The 21,990-nt window shown below is 40.6% G+C and overlaps 2 protein-coding genes across 4 annotated transcripts in view; one reads left to right on the top strand and one right to left on the bottom strand.

The window, feature by feature from the left end:
• The first annotated feature begins 2,957 nt into the window (after positions 1–2,957).
• Positions 2,958–13,997, top strand: LOC103469186 (mitochondrial import inner membrane translocase subunit TIM16-like). 3 transcript variants are annotated; one of them, XM_008416699.2, is made up of 23 exons: positions 2,962–3,407; positions 3,772–3,826; positions 3,910–3,967; positions 4,061–4,206; positions 4,312–4,410; positions 4,485–4,580; positions 4,668–4,821; positions 4,933–5,108; positions 5,327–5,435; positions 5,509–5,595; positions 5,837–5,979; positions 6,102–6,206; positions 6,451–6,536; positions 6,665–6,806; positions 6,904–6,993; positions 7,086–7,202; positions 7,317–7,452; positions 7,591–7,682; positions 7,840–7,926; positions 11,564–11,648; positions 12,200–12,336; positions 12,756–12,821; positions 13,828–13,997. In XM_008416699.2, exons 2-23 carry the CDS (start codon positions 3,773–3,775, stop codon positions 13,915–13,917), a joined length of 2,355 nt encoding a protein of 784 aa, XP_008414921.1. In that variant the 5' UTR covers positions 2,962–3,407; position 3,772; the 3' UTR covers positions 13,918–13,997. The 3 variants fall into 3 exon arrangements, with proteins under 3 accessions (XP_008414919.1, XP_008414921.1, XP_008414920.1); XM_008416697.2 differs by lacking the exons at positions 11,564–11,648; positions 12,200–12,336; positions 12,756–12,821; positions 13,828–13,997 and adding an exon at positions 8,719–10,393 and having other exon boundaries at positions 2,958–3,407; XM_008416698.2 differs by lacking the exons at positions 2,962–3,407; positions 3,772–3,826; positions 3,910–3,967; ... (14 more) ...; positions 7,591–7,682; positions 7,840–7,926 and adding an exon at positions 11,183–11,307.
• Positions 13,998–14,218: 221 nt separating this feature from the next.
• The window catches only part of glis2b (GLIS family zinc finger 2b), a 29,843-nt gene continuing 22,071 nt past the window's right edge, over positions 14,219–21,990 (bottom strand). Inside the window, exons 4-7 of the mRNA XM_008416700.2 lie at positions 20,820–20,975; positions 20,607–20,740; positions 20,400–20,518; positions 14,219–19,705 (exon numbers count right to left, since the gene is read on the bottom strand). Of these exons, the coding sequence (XP_008414922.1) occupies positions 18,963–19,705; positions 20,400–20,518; positions 20,607–20,740; positions 20,820–20,975 (1,152 nt within the window). The 3' untranslated portion in view covers positions 14,219–18,962. The remainder of the gene's footprint in view (positions 19,706–20,399; positions 20,519–20,606; positions 20,741–20,819; positions 20,976–21,990) is intronic.

Raw genomic sequence — 21,990 nt, 5'->3', positions numbered from 1 at the left:
TTACATGCGTGTATGCCTCCCATTATGTGTGCGTAAATATGCACCTGCATGCGTCTGCATTTGGCTGTGTGGGAAAACGGGGCCGGGTGAGGAGGTGGACCATGAAAACGACAGCAAACAGTGACCACAGTCACAGATAAAGCTCCGCTTCTATTATGCGGCTGTTTGACTTGTACATTTTACTGTGAGAAAAGCRGAGATAAGACCTCGGAGAGAGCGAGGGCAATTTGGAGAGCTAATTGGGACTAACGGTGCAGGGGGAGCTTGAGGGACAAAGCAAGGTAGTTTTGCTGTGGGGAGGACAGAGCAAAGGAGAGCAGTGTGGGAATGGAGGTGGACTCCCTGTGGACAGACTTGGACATGGGAACAGAGACTCAAGCTAACGAAGCGTGGCCGCCCCTTGCTGACTTCACCGTCTTGCAACACAGGGGAGAGAGGTTAAAAAGAAGCACAGGTATTATTTGTGTCATGCTTTTAATTGTTCTTAAACCAATCACAAGACTTAAAAAAAACTCAAGAGGAGGAGAATTTCTACTGTTTTTTTTGTCTCTTACTGTATATCCTTTATGSATTAGGTGGATTGTAATCAACACTGCTCATGCACTTGTTTTTATCTTTTCACTGTGACATTCAAGCTAAAACCAGGCTAAAAATAAGTTGGTTAGCAATCACTTAAGAAATAAAAATGTCTGTATTGTAGTGTGCGTAAAGAGAAACCACGTCCTTCACATGCAGCCACCCCCCCCCAAAAAATAAACAAGTGAGATAGCATGTAGCCAATCTAATGTGTTAGCAATATGAAATATTACTGCTAATAAATCTGACAACATATGAGACTGAACACATATAAATTCAAGCGAAACAAGTGAATAGATGGCTAATGACCTTTCCGAATATTATTTTTAATATTTCCTAGTGTGGATTTCGTTGAACAGTAAGGTCATAGTGATTGTGCTGAATAATCCATCCCCACACAGCCTCCCTTTCCCTTTGATCTCCCTTGTTAAAAACGAACATGAACAGTTCAAAAATATTTATCAGCTATAAATCAATCTAGATAGAAAGACTGACTGGCTTTAAAGCTGTTGACCCAAAAGATAATGGTTGAATAGATCACACTCCCCACAACAAACCTATAGAAGATCTGCAGCATCTTGCTGAAAACACTGTAGAACGTAAGGTTCCCCAGGATGTAAAGTCTCCTCTGTCCCTTCTTGTAGCTATTTATATTCTTTAACCACCTCCACTTCTTTTTAGATGACGAAAATAATGTTTGACCAATTCCTTTTCTTCCTTAATCTACAATTGTGTTCTTTGTTTTATTGACTTTTAGGATAAGACGGTTGTTTCCACACCATGCCACAAACCAAACCAGCTTTCTGCTCTCGGCCTTTTCTCTAATACACCTGGGGAGTTTCCTTAGCATTTCTCTAGATAACAGCACTCTGAGTTTTATTGGAAACCTGAGGTGTACAAAGTGAAAAGTAATGGTGAGAGTACAGTCCCCTGTGGTGCTCCTGTGTTGCTGATCTACTAGCCAGACAGAAAACCTTTTTATCCTCACAAACTGCAGTCTGTTGTGGTGATTGATTTTTGACGATCGTTGATGGATCCACGTTTCTCTTCTACAGTTTCTGACATTAAACTGGACTGATTTATTAAAGACTAAGGATAAAAGGAAAACCGTGAATACATTAAAATATTAGCAGTTCATAGACTAATCTGATACTAACTGGCTGTTTCATGATTTTCATACTAACATTCATGACATGCTGTCACATGCTCTTATATTTTGCTACTCGCAAAAAACAACAACAAAAAAAGTCCCTTGCGTGTCACCATTTGTTGTCGCCTTACATACTCCAACTAACCCTGTCATTACACTGTCATAGTTGGAGCATTACATCACCAGTCTGTCAGCATCAAGTGGCCCTGGAATAGAAGCGTTGCACAAGGTCGTCATCATAAACCCATCTCTGGAAGCGAGTCTCTCCACTTCAGTCAGCCTGGACTCTGTCCTTATCCCGACTGTGACCTGCAGAGGAAATCATAATGTAGCCTGGCTGCAGCTCTTAGAATAGAATAGCAGTGAAGAATGGGGAAGATTTGCCTAGATTACCTCGGTTGTTTGTAGTAGTATTTCCTGTTTGGTTTAGGTACCCAGTTGTACTTTCCTTATTAAGTTCTGCAGCCCTCAATCCTCTTAGTGTGTATCACGAGAGGTGGCAGGTGACTGGGGACTTGTTTAGACCTGCTTGAGTAAAGTTTGTAGTACACCAGCAGGAAATGGTTTCAAGTGGTTCAGAAGAAATATCTSTATAGTTTGACTTTGATTATTTTGTGCTTCTCACCGGTTTGCTCTGTTGAGCCTTYGCTTTGTTTAACAAATAATCCAAAATGGGTGATTTACAGTCAACATTGATGATGACAATACTATGAAATAAATTTACAGTGAAGACATTTCTTGGTAGAATTGAGAATTGAAATCCMTAAAGATTCAATCCACTTCATAATTATTGGAAAGCCTAGTAAAGTTGTGTGCAACAAACTTTTAAATAAATTACTCTRTTACTGTGACATCATATGTTATTTAATTAGGAAGAAATATTAGGATTTTTTTTTTCTTTACAAAATCACTTGTGGCGCAGTTATGAGTAACATATAGTAAGTGCTGGGAATACTGTTTATACAGAATGGTGAAGAGAATGACCCCAGTGTAGGAGGTTAAAAAAATACAAATGTTTGCTTAATAAAACAAGGAGAAAAGAAAAAAAAATCAAAGTCTAGGGAAACTACAAGGACCAGGAAACATGCTGGAGGCAGCAGTAGGATTTATCAAACTGATGGAGAGTTGATTACTGAACAAGGAACAGGTGGTTGATTAGGAACAGGGTACAGCTGTGAAGGAAAACAAGATGGACTCAGGAAGTGGGGAAAAATGGCTGAGCAAACACACAGGGAACAAGGAAGCAGGATACCAAGATGAAGCAAAACAAAAAAATTCCCAAAGATCATCACAATGTTCTCTTGTGGTTTTCTGTTGATGCCAACAGAAATGGAAAGATATTTACCAAGATAATAAATATGAATTGAAAAAAAGCCACATGGACTACTTATTTTACAGGGATTTTGAGTCTCAAGGGATTTTGTTGAAAATAATTATTTCATAATAGATTTTGTTTCTAACTGAATAAAAGTTGGATTTCTACAATTTTAAGTGGGAGATTGCACTAAAACAATTTTATTTTTTAAGGATTTTTTTGTACATTTTTACCAGAGATGCGAAGAGACATGGCCAATTCTGTGCTGTAGTGTGGAAACAACCTTCTTTTTTACATAGAAAGATGTTTTTTGTTTTTTTTTGTATTCCAAGCAGAAACTTCAACAGATTCTTCAGTTTTATGAAGGTCTTTCTAAATTTTACTTTGGCTAGTTCTCTAATTTTCTGTCCAGGACCTGATGATTGTTTTGGAGGGAAATGCTGTGACCGATTTATATGGAGCAGCCTAATCTTGACTTTCAACAGAAATACAAAGTATTCGTTGTTGTGTGCATAGCCTCCACAGTATTGTTACAGGTGGGGGAAAAAATATTTTGTGTGGCAGAGTTTGTAGAAGGGGTTGAAGACACCTTTTACTGAGTCAACTGCACCATCTAGTGGCTACACCTTCCAACTTGAACCTGCTGTAATTTAAAACCCTAAGTGATGCAAAAGCAAAGAAAAATTTCTCAATGTTTTCTGTCTTTCTTCATCTTTGTCTCCATCTACAGGATGCTGGTCCCTCTGTTTGATGATGACACTGGTCTCCTCTTGCTCGCTGGCATTGTAAGCTGTATATTTGTGTTCTTCTTGTAAATATTATGTTGAAGATACTCAGATTTATTAATGCTTCTCTTTCTCCTTTTTAGGGAGACACTGCAGTTGATTGTTTTGAAGTCTCTGCCGCTGAGCCTTTCCTTACTCAAGGTAAAATGTGGTTATTTTTGTGCATGCTTAGAAACGTTTTATTTTTAAAATTCTGTCCTATATTGTTCCCTGTTTTTCTTAACTTTCTCACAGTGAGTCACTGTCTGACTGACGCTTCAACTCGAGGCACTGCCATGGTGCCAAAGTTGGCACTGGATGTCATTTCCTGTGAAGTGGTGCGTGTTCTTCAGCTGACAGACAGCTGCATCGTTCCGATCAGCTACCAAGTCCCTCGCAAGGTATCGCCGGCAAACAACAGATTTCCGGCCTCCGCGTATATCTTGATTTCCTCTCCACAGATGTTTTATTGCTTGCACTTTTGTACCTCGTTCTTTGTTTTGCAGAGTTCAGGCCAGGAGTTTCATGATGACCTTTACCCAGACACGGTGGGCACGACTCCAGCCATGTCTGCCGAGGAGTGGTGGAAGGGAGGGAACAAACAGGTAACAGAACCTCGCTCACAACAGCTAAGAAAGGTTTGAAGGTTGCTCAAACAAGCAGCTCTGTTGGTCCCAAGGTGGATAAAGTCAGCCTCCACCCAGACAAGAGACCCAAACCAGCAGCAAAACCGACGCCTGTTAAGAAGGAGCTGCCCCGCGGAGAAAGCAAAGAGGTAAGAAAATGTGTTTTTGTTTTTCTAAAGCAGGACAAGCTTTATGTTTGATTAGAAGAATTTAAAACGCCATTCTGCTCTTTTCAGGATCAGCCTCACGGCTGCTCCACCTCCAGTAGTCCTCTGAGCACCCCCAGCAGCACCGCTGCCCCGTCCCGCTCTCCCTCCTCCACCTCTGGTCTCTCCTCAGGCTTCCTCCCCAGTCCCAGCCAGAGCGTGAAGGCAATCCAAAGCATGCTGGGTAGAAACTAACGCATGCAAACATCCGTATTTTTAGAATAAAAAATGTTAGATGTTTGGGTTTTTTTTTTTAAAGTAAGGTTTTCTTTTTTTGTTTTGTCTTTTTAATCAGGACCAACATCCAAATTCCGACACATCCAGGGTGCGGTGATGCACCGGGACAAACACATCACCAACATCCGGAACCTCAACCTGACGACGCCAGGCGAGTGTGACGGCTTCTGCGTAAACCGCCAACGTGTGGCCGTCCCGCTCGCCATCGCAGGAGGCCAGATTGCTGTGTTTGAGGTATGTGTAAAAACATTTTGTTATTTGTTATACTTAAGGAAACTTACCAAAAAGTATACACACATTCCCTATTAATCCTTATTCAAAACTAATGTGCTTTTTGACTTCCAGTGGAGCTAAAGGCCCCTTCGACGCCATGAGAATTTAGATCTGTTAGTGCTTGTTAGATGTAAAACCACAGCTGTACTCCAGCCGTTTGACTTTTTTCCTCTCCTCAGCGCTCTGGACCTGGGAGGCAGCCGGACACAGCTCTGCCCACCATCCAAAACTCTGTAAATGTGGCCGACCTTTCCTGGGACCCCTTTGACACACACAGACTGGCAGTGGGTGAGTGAATACATCCTTACTAACAACCTCCATCTGAGCATGACTCTGAGTTTATATTTGAATGTCTTTCTAGCTGGAGATGATGCTAAAATCAGGATGTGGCAGGTACCTGAGGGTGGGCTGAAAGAGACGCTGACTGAGCCTAAGCTCGTCTTGCAAGGTAGGTCATATTGCATAGAGAAACAAAATCAACCTAAACCTATGTATTAATGATCCTGACTTGGGCGGGAGTTTGAAGAAAACTCAATAAATGTCAGGGGAGGAAGTAGCATTTTCCAGCTTGTTCAGTATTTATTTCAAATGTATCCGGAAAACTTGCCAAAGAAAATAAACTTGGCACATTTCCTGGTGTGACTCTTGAAGTCTCAGTTGTATTGATGGCTACCCCCGACTCCCTGTAGGCCACACCGAGAAGATCTACTCCATCAAGTTTCACCCTCTGGCCAGTGGAGTCCTGGTGTCCTCATCCTACGATCTCACAGTCAGACTGTGGAACCTGGAGAGCGGAGAGCAGGTCAAGATTCTCACTGGCCACCAGGACCAGGTGGGTTGTTATTGTAGCAAAGAAAGCACAATTTGAACGAGCAGAGATGTTTCCATAAATTCGAAGGGAAACTTATGGAAGGTTTTCCTCCTGGTTTGGTTCTTCCCGATGTTCCCGTTCAGGTGTTTGGAATGGCGTGGAGTCCAGACGGGAAGCTGCTGGCCACAGTCTGCAAGGATGGGAAAGTTCGCATCTATGACCCTCGCAAATCTACAGCACCTGTGCAAGTATGGCAACAAACTATAGAACTGCAGCTTACAAAATAATCATAATCTGGCATTTTCAGTTTCATACATTTTCAGTTGTTCTACAATGATATTAAAAACTTCAAAGAGGTCTGGATACTTTTATAATTGGATTCAGTCCTTTTCTTGTAATAAATATTTGTCTCTCAGTTCTTACATAATAGTCGTCGTATTGTAACGCCGCTTCAGTACGCGTATAGATTTGCTGGTGTTTTGGTTTTCCCAGGAGGGGCCGGGTCCAGAGGGCCACAGAGGAGCTCGTGTGGTCTGGGTGTGTGATGGGAAGTACCTGCTGGTGTCAGGATTTGACAGGTACTGGAAACTAAAACCTTTTTATTAGTCTGTTCATCATGGATGTTAAATAATTTAAATTTACTTTTCTCCTGTCTGAGCAGCACTGACCAAAGTTCTTCTCGTCCTCTTTTCTATTGCTGTTTTAGTCGTAGCGAAAGAGTACTTTACCTGTTCTCCGCTGACTCCCTGTCATCCGGGCCAGTAGCCAACGCTGCTTTAAACGTATCTCCCTCCACTCTTATCCCGTTTTATGACCCCGACACCAGCGTTGTAATTCTTACTGGGAAAGTGAGTAAGATGAGAGATAAACTGGCGGAAGTCTCTGCAGAGTGCATCACGGCTAAAGCATAATTTGCATGAAATTATGTTTTCTGCTTTTCTTCAGGGTGACACCAGAGTCTACATTTATGAGTTGGTCCCAGAAGATCCCTACTTTATTGAATGCAGCAGTTTTAACTCCCCTGAGCCTCATAAGGTACTAAGGCTACTTACATTATCCTAATTATCATCGACACAGCCATTGAAGTTGAAGTTAAAGTCATGGATTCTGTGCTCCTCTGTGTGCAGGGACTTGCCTTTTTGCCTAAAACGGAGTGCAACGTGCGAGATGTGGAGATAGCTGTGGGACTGATGCTCACCAAGACCACCATAGAGCCGGTGGCCTTTAGAGTCCCCCGGGTTAAAGTGAGGCAACCGAACCCCCTTGCGAACACTTCCAGGAACACCGCCTGTTTTTTTTTTTTTTTTACTCGTGTTTACTTCTAATGAACAGAACGTTTTTCCTTTTTGGCTCTCCAGAAAGAGTTCTTCCAGGACGACATGTACCCAGACACAGCAGTGTGGTGGGAGCCTGCGCTCACCGCCTCCGCCTGGCTCTCTGGCTCCAACGGACAGCATAAAAAGCTCGGCCTGAAGCCCAAAGACATGACGCCAGGTGCGTCTACAGACACAACACAGCTCTTAAAAGTTCATCAAGATGCCGTCTTTAGACCCGCATGTCGACTCTGGACATGTCCTGGTACGTTTGGTTGCTTCATGCGAAGCTGGGTTTGTGTGTTGTTTTTTTTCTCAGTGAGTGAGGCCCCCAAAGAGGCTCCAGTGAGGAAATACCTGCCCTCATCTGTTTACTTGGAGGAAAAAACAGATGAACAGAAAAAAGAGGAGGTGAAACTTTGCGTTAGTTTGTCGTAGATCAGATGTACGGACCTTTTGTAGCACCTGAAAAAAAGCATGTCTGTGTCCTCCTGAGATCTTGGTGCTGGGTGTGTGTGTGCGCATGTGTGTCTGCGTGCGTGCGCGTGTTTGTGTGTGCGTGACATAGCTCCTGAGTGCCATGGTGGCTAAGCTGGGAAACATGGACGACCCCCTGCCACAGGAGTCCTTTGAGGGTGTGGATGACGAGGAGTGGGTGAGTACATGTGACAACTTCTTGAAAATAAAACACAAAACATATATTTTATGTGAAGGACCAACACAAAGTAGTGCACAGTGATGAAGTGGAAGGAAAGATGCAAGCAATTTTTGGGAATAAAAATCTGAAAAGTGTGATTTTTCACACAAAACAATTATAGCAAAATCTAGACTTATTTCATGTGACTGAGGTCAAACTGTTGTGTTTACAGCCAAACAGACTTCAAAAAGAAACTGGAAGAAGAGTTAAATGGTATTCAGGCCCCTGTATTAATACCTTTTTTTTTTTTTAACTGCTTTAACTTTGATTTAAGCATCTCCTAAAGTTACTACCTGACCGGTCTGCTGTGCCTTGGTTTTCGTGATGCTGCTTGTTCTCTAAAAAGTAGCTGGATTCTTGTTGTGCTTTTCATGTTTGTGTATTTAAAAAAATACATGTCACAAAAATTTCACTACTTTCTGTTGGTTTACCACATAAAATCTCAAGATAATATTTTGCACTTTTGGCTGAAGTGCAGCAAAATATTTAAGTTCAAGTGACGTAAATTCTTTTTTTCCAGTAACTGTATTTGTTTATTGTTTTTTTTCTTGTAATATTATCTCTGAAGTTTGTGTATTTGCATTAGTTGTGTTCTTAACTTGAAGTCACAGTTTAATGTATTCAGGAAATCAAATGAATGTAAACTGAGCGGACTGAAGTTTAACATTTCTTTTCATTCCAATCAAGAAATGATGGCAGTTTTTTTTTGTTGTTTTTTTTTTTGATTTTAGTGATCTCATTTTTATTCAGGATGATTGAAGAGGATGCCATCATCCGGGCTTTGCTTCAAGTCATGGTGCCAACGGCAGAGAGGAAAGGACAGCTCGAGTTATTTTGCCATTCGCGTTTGAACACATCACCCGGACAATCTCCTGGGGAAAACAAACACCGCAGCCTACCGAATAAGAGAAACAATGCATTACATAAAAACTCATATGGTGTAATTTAAACTTCCATAATTTTTAGTACTTCTCTGCAGGAAATCCCACATTCAGTTTGAGCTTAAAATATTTGTCTTCTCTGTACAGACGACAACATAAGTGTCGGCACCTTGGTAAAAATGTAACCTGAATATAAATGAATCTTGAGTTTTAGTGCCATAATTTCAAAGAAAAAAAATACAACCTTTCATTTTAATATACTTATTTCATGGGAGAAACATCTTATTTTACAAAATAATTGCTTTAACAAATAATGGGACATATAGAAGAAATGATCTCCTCTTGGAAAGCACAATCTGTCAGCATTTGCTTTTTATACAAGATCAAATGTAAAATCTTCCTTTTCTGATTAATTGTACGAATATTGAAAGCTCTGATTCCCCTTTTTTTTTCATTTTGAGATTACGCTATGCTTTCTACACATTTTTACCAGGGGTGCCAGCAAATGTCTTCATTGGTATATCTTTAAAGGATTCATCTATTTGATGAGATAATCATATAAAATCACACAACAGTAAAGTAACAAATCAGAAAATGTGAATAAATCTGCAGCCAATCGTATAACCAGTTAACTCTCTTAAATAAACAGCGTAGAATTAAGGCTAGTTTCTCCTATCTTTTAATGGCACATTTTTATTTTGTAGATCTAAATAAAATCTTGAATGTTTGGTTCGACATGGGACCACTGCTTTGCTTTCTAATTGCCCACTATAACAGCACAAGTTCTTAAGACTGATTGTCTTCCAGTATGATCATGCAAATCACAGTTACTGTAACAGGTTTGAGCTTCAGCACCAGATGCCACCTTAAACTTAAGGACACAACAGGGTCAGGGGAGTCTCTGATGTTAGGAACTATAGATTCCTTTTCTTTTTAAGCATAAATTGATATACAGTTGATAGATGGTAGATATTGTGTATTTGTCCAAGTTAATGGGTTTGATTAACTTTTTAACCATTAAGGAATGTTTGTATGAGGGGGGGGGAATTGGGATTTTTGTGCTTTTACTTAATCATTCCTCTTTGTTTGCAAGGTAGTCTAATGTTTTTAACTTTAACCCTTGTTAATATTCTAACAGTTTGGGGAATAAATACCCCTTGAATGGTATTAATTAGGCAAACAGCACAGTGTTAGTAACTTAAGAGTGAAGCCATCGTTGTGTAATCGTCACTCAGGGCCGCGTTGGAGTCATTAAGAACCATTTATTGACCCAACAACATTGTTTACATCCTCAGAATGACTGATGTGATCCGGCCAAATCAGCCGTGCGTTTTCCTGCTCGTCATGTTGAACACATGTACGGTGGATGTCACTGGATGTATGTGCTTGTGATTTTTAAAGGTCTGTTGTATGTTTAGATTGGATTAACTGGTTCTGGGCTTTGTTTTTATATAGCGTATATCATTGTGGTTTTGTTTTTATAGTAATGGTTTGTGGATTTTTTTTCAAAAACTGTCTTGCAATAAACACCATATGAACTCTTATCTTCTGTACTTAATGTGTTGAGCAATGCTGCTGCATTCATGACAAACTAGATAAATGCACATCAGACAAAAATAGTTTCTTAGTTATCTCATCAATCTTACATTAAAGCCTCAAACTTCACTGTATTTTATTTTTGAAAAAATTTGAGTCAAAATTTTAAGTGTGGCCTGCGTTCAGTTCCCTGAGTCAAGGTGAAACTCCACCAATGTCTCAAGACATTTGCAGCCTCTTATATGTTTTTTTTTTTTTTCAGGATTTTTTCAAATTTGCTTCACAATCCTATTATGATAAAAAAAAAAGTTTAATGGGTTAAATACAAATGCATGACACATTCTTCTTAATTTTATTTATAAAAGGTTTAAAATAATTATTTATTTGGAGTTTGTGATGGTCATAACACACGGACAGACAGGCATACAGGCATGCTGATAGACATAGAATGTCCGATTGGACTCTTTGCTTCCCTAAATACATACTAAACGGTGAAAACTATAAAGTTAGCCTTAAAATACTTTGCTGTGAGGGTTAGTATGCTCTCATTAAGATAGGTAACACCTATCTTAGTAATTTCTCAAGCCAGTGGCTCATATTCACATAATTTAGTTTTATCAATTTGTGCATTTTTCGGCTTTAAATTAATACAGCCGTATATGTTACTGAATTTCAGTGCTGCTTCTCAGCAGCGCCCTCTGGAGTCACAACAGTTGATGGTCACCGAATATGGTGCGACGCTGCATTCATCCCTCCCACCCAGCAGAGGGCGATGTTTAAAACGTACCACCAAGATGATTCGTCCTGAATGTTTAGTTGTCGATCTTCCTTGAACTATGACGCTTCTGTAACCTTCAATGTGCATGTGTGACAACAGGAGTCGGCACATCGGCTGTGTAAGCTGTATAGCGACGTAAAAATGGTAAGAACATGTTATTTTTTGCCAGGCCTCATGTGATTATGTACAGCGTTAACTCTAAAATATGTCGTGGTGAAATAAGGTGTTTTTTTTAGTGCTACTGTGTTCTTAAGTTGCTCTACATAACGAACCTAATGCATTTCAAAAGAGCTTCAGTAATAAGACGGTTAATGTGTTTGTGTGTTGAATTCTGTCTCTGTTTTTGTCACAAACAGCCTGCTGACTCTGTTAATAACTGTTTTAATCTGAACACTTTCAGGCTAAATACCTCGCTCAGATCGTAGTGATGGGTGTTCAGGTGGTGGGACGAGCTTTTGCCCGGGCTTTACAACAGGAGTATGCAGGTATTTATGCTTCTGTTGTCCTGAGCCTGACGTCTGCCGTTATGGATTTGATTAAAATGTTATTACACCTCTTTAAAAGAATCTGTAACCTTTAAGGAATCTTTAAAGAGGTGCAAGTTTTAAGACTAAAACAAATATCCTGATCTTTAACATATATATTTAGAAAAATGACAAGTTCTCCATGAGTTTGGGGTCTGGAGACTTTTTGTGCCATGGACAACATGAGGCCCACTAAGTTATCACTTTTTCCTTGACAAGAAGGCGCTTAGCCATGTTGGGTAAAAGGTTGCACAACAACCCAGAAGCAATATCATGATAATGTACAAAAGCTGCCCCTGGTTGATGTTTTCATACCATTGTTTATTCATGACAGTAGCAAAATTGAATGAGACATGGGTCTCTTTCTTCACAGCCTGGAAAAACTGGAGTTTTATTCAAGTGTTAGAAGCAGCTCTCATGTTTCTGCAAAACAACAACCTATCTTTCTGCTAGTCTGATTCTCGGCATAGCGTCACTTCAGGATGGATCTCTGTTGTGTCTCCTTCTCCCAGCGAGTCAGGCAGCAGCCCGGGCCAGGGGCCGATCCGGGCAGCAGTCTGCCGCAGTGTCCAGCATCACCGGGATGAGTCTACAGGAGGCTCAACAAATCCTCAACGTCTCCACGCTCAGTCCTGAAGAGATTCAGAAGGTACAACCAGGAACCGTTGTGTCCTCCTTACTGACATGCTTAAATCGCAGTATGGCAGGTTTTTATAAATGTTCCACACTTCAGCACCTCGCTCAGATCGCTCACTGAAGGACTTGGACCTGGAAACACTGACTCTGGTTTGGAGTTTAGTGTAGTGAAGAAACTTGTGGTTTAAACATCAGGGTTAACTTCAGATGTCATGTGTTTTTCCTAGTGAATGCTAATACTCAAAGCTTTTAAAATTATACAATTTTGTAAATGTTTAACTTTATTTATAATCAAGTTGGTTGATTATGAGTCTGATAATATATAACAAATATTGTGTTTTTTTTTTTGTTTTTTTTTTTATTAATGTTGCTGTTTTTACATTTAAAAAGAAAGTGCTTTCACACTGAGTCTGAACTGTTTATATCCTGCAGAGCTATGAACACCTTTTCAAAGTCAATGAAAAGTCAGTGGGAGGTTCACTGTACCTGCAATCAAAAGTGAGTAGTCTATTCTTTCACATAAAATCACAATGTTAATATTAACCTTAATGTGTGATGTCACGTCCTTAGTTGTACTTTTGGATAACAGCAAAAAAAGAAAACATTTTAGTTTAAATCTTGTGAGGCCCACAGCAACAAATCAATCATTATTTTGTAAGATTTGCTTCAAAACATTATTTCCACAGTTTGTTCAAGATTCAGATGTCTTAAAGTTATGAAAATTGCTTTTATAAATTTTCTGGTTGTTTTCCACCCTTTAGTCCTTTTGATTTGCTACATCACAACCTGCACACACATTCAAAAATCTGATTGGTTTTGGCCTGTAGACCTGTGTTTAAAATCGACAGACATGTTTGGTTTTATTGTTTAAAAAAAACCATGTCTTTACTTCTGCCATTTTTCCTTTTTCATGCACCATTATTACTTTCTTTCTTATTGTTCTTTTCTTCCTTTGATTCTTCTTTGTGCCCTCCTTCCTTTTTTGCATCCTTCCATCTCTGCTTTTCCTTTTTCATCCTCCCTTCTGTCCTTTCCTCATTGTGCCCTTTTGTATCCTACCTTTCTTTCCTTATTTGTCTTTTCTTCCTTGTCGTTAGTTCCCTCCTCACTTCAATGTGCCCTTCCAATTGTTGCTTCTTTGTCTTTCCTTTTTTTGTCTCATGTCCTCCTTCCTGTTGTTTCCTTGTCATTTTTCATCCTTCCTTAGTCATTCTTGCTTCGTTGTGTATTTTCCTCTCTAGTGTCCTTCCTCGCTTTCTCCCTTTTTCCCCCTTTACTGCGTGAAATCTTAAGATGGAACATGTTTTGTATTAAAGCAGATGTGTACACCATGTTCCTAATTATTTTCCCTCAGAAAAATGCCAGATTTCTGCACTAAGAAAATATGACTCACACCTCACACCAGGTGGTTGAGTTATTCTGTTATTTACAGTTGCAGTGTTAGTGTTTTAGCTGCTTTATCCTCCGCTGCTGGTCATTCATGTGTCGATTTCTTGCATTGCAGGTGGTGCGAGCTAAAGAGCGTCTGGATGAGGAGCTAAATATTCAGAAACAAGAACAAAACCAGCAGTCGCAGCAAAATCCAGAAACATAAAGGATAAAATTGGACCTCTAGTTTCTTCCCCCAATCTCCCATGTAAATTATAACCCAATAAAGTCTTTTCTTTAGTCTTTTGTATGTGGCAGTGAATTCCCATTAGACAATATGCAATTATTGTCTTTTTTTATATATATATAGACAGCAGGTGTCTGTAAAAATAATGTTTGTGACTGCAGTGTTGGAAACTCGGGTAACAATGCTTTTTTTGTTGAATGTAAACGAGGATAAGATGATTGTTATAGTGTGAAGGAAACAGTATATGTAGAAATGTAAAAAAATACAAATAACACAAGCACACTTATCAAATGCAACTTTATTAAACATTTTTGTTTTCATTGACATTATTATCAATATCGTAATAAAATTCCTCTAAAACAGGAGAACACCGCTATGTTGTACCAATTGGAGACTTTTACAACGCTTAAAATTCTGCATGTTCAACCACAGAACATGGTGCCAGGAAAAATATATTTTCATATAACTTTTTCTCATATAGTGTATAACTTCTATATTTACCTGTAATAAAAAAGGCACTTGGAAAAATTAAAATACTGACATAATATCTCACAAATGTGCAAAAAAAACGTAAGTTGAACAGGCCTCCTGTGGCCTTAGTCATATCATTAACCCTTTGTGCAACACTGTGGCACTTCCAGCAAAGCGAGCCTCTGATGTGGGGCATTTTTGTGTCCTGGCATCTGGGATTTTGTAACAACTCCAGGAGCCCGTACCACTTTTAAAAAATGCTTAATGATAAGAAAACAGAGTCCCACTTGAGACCCTGTAGCGAGTATTTCCCAAAAACAACACAAAGACAGCTTAGACGTTGGAAAATAATGTGACAGCATCCCCAAACGTATACAGTTGAGGGAGGGGGGGAGGTGGGGAGTGCAGATTATTACAGGCTGAGCTCAAAGGGTTAATGGATCATACAGCTTATTTAATATTGAAAATATGTGGATCCCGTTTGGACCCGTGTCGTGCTGAGATTTCTGCTGCCGGCGCTGAGTCTCTGTCCCTGGCCTCTTTCAGCAGAGGAGGCCCGCTGCATCTGTTGGCGCTGCTGTTGCCATGGAAACCACGTCTGGCTTACTTATAGCCTCTCTCTGATGACGTTACATGCTAGGTTTTGTCCATTCACACGGCACACTACTCATTTCCAATACCTGACCTGAAGCTTGAGCTAAACTGTGTGGAGGTGGCGTTATTAGGAAGGAGCCTTGTCGCGCGACCTGTATGGCAAGCCAATTTGTCATGTAATGGACGTGTTCGACGTCCGTACTGAGAATTTCATCTCATCAAAATGAGTGTGTACTTTTTAAGCATTAGTAGTTGAATGGTTTGAGTGCGTAACATACAAAGCTTGGATATTAAACGGTAAAATGTTTACTTTTAAGGAACAGACATCTTAAACTTTTCTAAATCAGGTTTTAAGGATTTTGAGTGCTGAAATGTCAGTTTAATTGTCATTAGCAAATTTAATTTAATTAAGATGAATAGAGTATAATAGAATGTACACTAGCAATTTGATGTGGTATGGTTTGGTTATATGGTATATTTGCTTGCCATACAATTTACCTACGATTTAGTCTTAATAGACCTGCAGGAATTCTGATCAAAACAACCTCAGTGGGTTATATTACCAACATATTTCTGCTCTAATGTGAGACTAATTCTTCTTGGTGTACTTTGATGTTCTTTGGTGAATGTTTTGTAACCAGGAGGTGGTGGAATTGAGCCACGGGTTTAATCTAAAGAAGATGGGTAACACAGAAGAGAGAGGGGGCAGGAAGAGTTCAGTGGCCTAGTTTTCTGCAGGCTGGTATTTCTGTGAGAGGCTGCCACAGTGGGCCCAGCACAGCCGGTGACTTCAGAGCTGWGAGGGCCGTTTGGTGGGTGGGTAGCCAGATGGAGAGCGGCAGCCCAGGATGGCTGCAAGTTGCTTTTTTTTTTTCCTCTGCTGGCATGCAGCCTCCACCCTAATCGCTCCCCTGTCCATTCTCTCATCCTTACAACCCTTTCTCTTTCCTCTCAAGCTGCCAATCAGTCGAAAAAGTTGACCCTCTGTTTGAAAAAAAAAAAAAAAAAAAAAAGTGGTCTTTGTGGCTTTTGCAAATGACAAAACTGAGAACTAAACTTCCACAAGTTTAAAATTTAGGTACATTTTTTGATGTTTCTGATTGATCTAACCGTCCGTTTGAAGTGCCAGCCTCGGGTTGGAAACTACAACTCTGGAAAGCCATCCAAAAAATGTTTCCCCACCAACTTCAACCCCTTCACAAAACTCATCCCCGGCAGCAGAAACCCGATTGTAGAGCAGCCATGGCAGAACACAAGAGGCWACTTCAACATCACAAAGAAAATGTCTCGTCTGAACATCTGCAAAAAAAAAATAAAAAATCATAGTAATGGCAAAAATATAAAATGGAAACAGGTAAATAAAACAGTTACAAGGGGATTTTTGCCAAAAAAAAAATATGAGCATACTATTTTCAGTTTAAGAGCAGAAATTCTTGATTTCGGATAATGTGCTGCCCTGATTTAATACCCTGCTCCCGCACTTGAAAATAATCATGTCTGCTTATAAATATATTCAGCTGCACAAAAAAGCTTTTGCATAATCTGCTTTCCTCCCTTTTGCACAATTATCTTCTGCTCCTGTTTGAAGCCTACACCTCATGCTTTAAAAACCTTTTAGATTTTCTTTGCTTTCTCTTGGAACAAAGTGTTGGTAGCATTCACAGTCAATAGAATCACAAGTGAGACTTTGACATCACTGGCCTTTAGGTGTAAATGGAGCGTAAGATATTTGTGCGAGAGGCACCAAATCTGATTGCAAAAATAAGATTTGATGCAAGAGTAGAGTATTTTTTAAGCAAACAAGTTTTTTTTTTTATGTSAGAGCAGAGTTATGCAGKGGAGCACAACAGTATAAAATGTCTTGCTCTCAAATTGAAAAGTTATGCTCCTAAGTTTTGAAAATGAAAAATTACACTCAAAAACAGCCAGCGTCATCAAACATCGACGAAAGAGACRGAGGAGTGGCGAAGTGCGAGGAGAGATGTCAGTCTGTTGAGTTTTAAGGATCCTCTCCTGCTCCCCATCCTCTTTTTCATGAGCAACACAAGTCTGACGAAACGCCCAACAAAAAGCTGGATTTTGTAAGGGGACTGAAATAAGAGCTATTTTCTTTAAATACAACATTTTAGAAAACATGGTAGTTTTTAGTAAGTGCATGTTTACTGCTTAATCGAACCATGAAGTGTTTCCCAGAAGTTTTTTTTTTTTTTTTTTTTTACATGTTGTTTGCCCCTCCGGACAGACTGAAATGAGGCAGTTTGGGATAGTGTGGCGTCCTAGTCAGTCCAGCTGTAGGCAGCACTGAGTGTATCCCATCTCCCGCTGTGGAACAACGTGAACATTCCCTCTTTGTTGTTTTTTTGTTTTTTTTCTTTCTTTCACAGCTGAAGCTTATTGGGGTCGAATCTCATGTAGCTAGGCCCACCACCTGTTTTTCACAGCTGGTTTGGGGTCATTTTAGCTTAAAGAATACAAGACTGTAGTGTTTATCACCACTGAGGGCCTTTTATACACAACCCGGCCCCGTTGATTGAATTACAGTAAAGCAGCTGGACAATCCAGGAGCTGAACAGTGCTGGTTTTTGTGAGTCGGGAGGTTGTGACGCGTCCCGCCAGTAGGGGGAGTCAGACAAACCAGTGCCTTAAGTTTCACTTGTGGAAAAAAAAAAGAGAGGAAGTAATGGTTGGTCATTGCAAGGTGGCTTAACCACCGTTTGTCTGTTCGTTCGGCCCCCGGCCTGGTCTGTGTTCATCACTCCTCCACAAGACCGGGGACGGATTGTCAAAAGTGCTCTCGCCCAGTTTATGAAGCAGGAGGAGCAGGAAAATTTAGCAGCAGTTCTGAGGTTTCAATACTATAAGTCGACACTGTTAAGCGCTCTGCTTAAATGAAGTATAAAACGTAATAAGTTCACTTGCTTTGGTTCGGCAAGTTTGTCAAATGTATGTTTCAAATGTTCACAACATTTGAAACATCTTTCTATTACATGCGTGTGTCTGAGTGCTTCCTTTTGTGGTGCCTGCAGTGCCTTGCAAAATGYATTCAAACCCCTTAAGCTTCATAACATTTTGTCTAAACAACAAAACTTCTTTTTTTTTTTTTTAAATGGAAACCAACGCAATTTATTGCATAGTAATACATTGTATCTACCTTGAACATACGTTTTTAGGTCTTGTCACCTCTTTGACTGGACCATCCTAACACAAGAATGGTTTAGTCATTTTATCTCTGTCTTGTGCTAGTTGGTCTTCGTAAAACTCTACTAAAAGGCCTCCACAGAACAGCTGTGTTTATACTGCTGTACTTGGTTGCACTGGAAAATCAAAGTAAATGGGGCTGAATAGAAATACGTCACACTTTTAGTTTTTCATTTGCAACACRGTTRCTTTTGTGTAAATCTGAACTGCTTAATGCCTGGGAGTAGTTGTATTGTTGCAAAATGTGTGAAACGTCAAASGGTGTGAATATTTTTGCGAGCCACCGTACCTCAGCACTAAGCTGGAGGCACTCTTGTCAAAGTACAGTCATATAAATACTCAATGATGAAGGAGGACATTTTTTTAAAAACACAGAGCACTAAGACTGTCACGTTTACGGTCCCTTTCCACAGAACCAGCCAGAATGAGTAAAGTATAAAATAAGAAAGCAAAGAGGAGCCTTGTTTTAAGGCTTTGTGATACAAATCCAGGACCGTACATATTCCTGAACACAGATCTTGGGCCTCAAGTTTAGTTCTTCAACAATACAAGAGGCTTGCGTTGTTTTCTTAAATCGTGTGAGGTGAAGTGTGTCTTTTTCCAAACTCCTACCTTTCAATGCATTGCCTGGAATTGATTGTTCAAGCCAATCCATGTCACCTTTGACATCCCACACCCTCACTATGGCATCAACCCCCTGAGCTCTTCTGGAATGTGTGTGTGAGATAGAGAGAGTGTGTGTGTGTGTGCGTGTGTTTGTATCAGTTAACCACAGCTGGCTTGAGCACCACAGCGCCGGGGGGAATGACCACCCAGGATAGGGGATCATGAGACCCACCTGTGGAGAGGTTTAGGACCCTCCCAGCCATCTCATCCTCTGCTTCATCTCCTCTGCCCCTCTTTGCCTGGTGGCGGTGGGGCCGGYGCTCTGAAGTGGGGCCCAGTACTGGAACCATTGGCAGGCCAAGGGCCGAGGAAGGGAAGGCAGAGGAAAGTAAAGGGGCCTTAGCCAGGCCCAGAGGGGAGCCGTTAAAGGACAAGATGGATGTGCCTCCTAGGCTGGCTGGAGACGAATTGGGGCTCCCCAGCGTGGTGAGGTCCAGGGGCCTTGGGCTAAGAGGGGACAAGGGAAGGCTACCGCCTACGCCCTGCAAGGTGTGGCCTCCCAGCAGAGCGGCAGCTGCTCTGGGRATGATGATGTGAGCTCCGCTGACGTAGGGCAATTCTGAGTCCTTACTGCCAGCGCCAGAAGGTCCTCCGCTCTGACTTCCCTTCAGCAGAGAGCCTACCCCGCTTGGGGGGCCCTGCTCCTGAGCCACAAAGTGGCCGTGCGCTTTGATGTGCTTCCGCAGCGAGCTGGGATCTGTGTAGCGCTTCAAGCAGCCTACCATCTTACAGTAGTAGGGCTTGTCTACGTAATGTGTGCGTGTATGCTTGAAGCGGTCACTGGAGTTGGAGTAGCGCTTGTTGCAACCCTCGTAAGGACAAATGTARGGCTTTTCACCTGAAGAGGGGAAAGATTTTCCACATGAGAATTTATGTACGTCCTAAAAAAAATACATTTAAGAAATGCTTTCTTCACACTCTAATAATAAACATCAAATATCACCGCGTTTAAGTGCCAGAAATTCAAAAATTCTGAGTGTGGAAAAGAAAATAATCACAATCGACCTTTGCTGACACAGAAAGAGCCCATGGAGCCCTCAACTCTCTCAAATATAAGATACTACCATATTTTTTGTGAACGTTTAGTAGGGATGTGTAGCTCCAGTCCTTCACTGACAATGTCTTTCAGGTCTAAGATGTCTGCTTGATCCAACACAATTGATTCAAATAGTTTAATTGCCTCCGCAGCATGTCACTTATCTTTTCAGAGGTCTGCTAATAAACCGTGCATTTGATTCAGATGTGTTAAACYAGGGCGACATCTAAGACATGTAAGACAGCTGCGCTTAAAGACTGACCGCCATGAAGTTTCTCAGGTATAACATGAGTTGTTTTGCTTTTTTTACGTCCTTTCTTGGTACATAATATCTTCTGATATTTGAAGGTAATTTTTTTWAWKKWRKTTWWKRMYKSMAAARRAAAMSKTTKRAAAAWWAWTWWWWYYTTWRSYKKWWWWYMAAMMMYKKYYTWRGKKRWTTKAATTTTTTTTTTTGTATTTTAGCTTTATTGCTAGTTGGAAGCCAAACACAAACCTGTATGCGAGCGGTTGTGTATCTTGAGGTTCTCCAGGCGTGAGAAGCTCTTGTTGCAGGTGGGACAACGGTGTGGTTTCTCATTGGTGTGAGTGCGTATGTGAATGAGCATTTTGTACCTGCAAGCAAAAAAGAAACGTAAAACGTCGCTTTTAACACKGAACATCTGATGCGCTCTTATAAGACCTCAACRAATGATTTCATCACCTGGCATTAAACCCTCTTCCTTTGCGAGCACAGCCCTCCCAGTGGCAGCAGTACCCAGAATCCTTCTCAGGTTTCACATGGAAGTCGTTGACATGGTCCACAAGATCTTGTAGGGAGTCAAAGAGCAGGTGGCACTAAAGGAGGRAAAACATTCTATGAAAACCGTAAGAGGTGATAAARGTTTCTCAGTATCAAACTCCAACTCTTGTCTACCTTTTTCCAGYGACATGCAAGTTGTTCATCCGCTGAAAGGTCAGGAGAAGCCCGCTTGTCACTCGTTTGGCCAATGAACATAGAGGATGGCAGGTGAAGTCCTGCTCCAGGACCAATTGGCACAAAGAATTGAAACGCCTGCGAGATGTGAGAATTCTGATGAACAGTAAAAAAAAAAAGAAAAAAAAAGAGAGAGAGAGAAAGGCTGATAAGTTTTTTTAAGTAACTAGAACTGAATTTTCTGATAAGATTGAACCTTTCTGCAACAAAAACTCCAAGTGTGTTTGGTGTTGTATGAWAGAGAAAAATGTCAGTCCCACACTTAAGTAAGGCGGAGGATCTATGATACTATGGGCTGTTTATCAACACAGAGCAGCTCAGAGAAATTATGCAGAGGATTGGTTAAAAATCCCTGCCTCTATGCTACTTTGTGAAATGTTAAAGGCAAGGACTAAAAACTGTTCTATTGGCAAACGTGTGGTACCAATTATTTTATGCATTAAAAATGGTTGGATTTTTCTAAATTTGCCATTTTGAGATAATCCTACATGGACATAATTTAAGATATTTTTCACATTAGGAGGAGCATGGGGATACTTTGCCGAAAAACAGGTAATGTGGGCTTGATCRCCARTAAAAATAAAAAGCCAAAAAAAAAGCCACTAAACTGATAACCCATTCCGTTTTCTTCAAGTGGTGTCCCGCTGYAAACYCCACTATATCCCCAACCTCTGCAGAAGAGCGGAGAGACTCACTGAGCCTCAGAGAGCTAATGCACAGGCTTAGAGTAACCTGCAGTGAAGCCTTGCTCAAGCAAAAAGCAGATATCTCAGTGAAGCAAGTTAAAAATCTAAAATCTTGGAAACACACACACACACACTCTAATTTCCAATGTGGAGGGAATTGTGCTTTTCTTTGCAAGAATGAAGGGAGTGTTTTCCTTATGGTAAAAGCGTGAGAAACTGCAAGAAAGAGAGAGTGATGGAGGTTTATCTAAGAATAAGGATGTAGCGGTAGGCTCAGGGGGTTAGGTGAAACACAGAGGGGTACTGGAWGGTTTAACTGCCTTAGCAATTCAATTCAATTGCGGTGAAATTGAATTAGGCGGCATGAGGTCTGCGTGGCCGTAGTTTTGTCTTAAATCTGATTACACACACACACGCACGCACAC

This window comes from Poecilia reticulata, linkage group LG8, assembly GCF_000633615.1.
Source record: "Poecilia reticulata strain Guanapo linkage group LG8, Guppy_female_1.0+MT, whole genome shotgun sequence".
In the NCBI taxonomy this organism is placed as follows: Eukaryota; Metazoa; Chordata; class Actinopteri; order Cyprinodontiformes; family Poeciliidae; genus Poecilia; species Poecilia reticulata.
Note: the sequence above shows the minus strand (reverse complement) of the source record. Positions and strands in the feature narration are given on the sequence as shown.

Excerpts from the sequence above, each read along its gene's own strand:
- LOC103469186 (XM_008416699.2), top strand. The coding sequence starts at position 3,773 with ATGCTGGTCCCTCTGTTTGATGATGACACTGGTCTCCTCTTGCTCGCT. Across the intron at positions 3,968-4,060 it reads TGAGCCTTTCCTTACTCAAG|TGAGTCACTGTCTGACTGAC; the intron begins GTAAAATGTGGT and ends ACTTTCTCACAG. Across the intron at positions 6,807-6,903 it reads TTGTAATTCTTACTGGGAAA|GGTGACACCAGAGTCTACAT; the intron begins GTGAGTAAGATG and ends GCTTTTCTTCAG.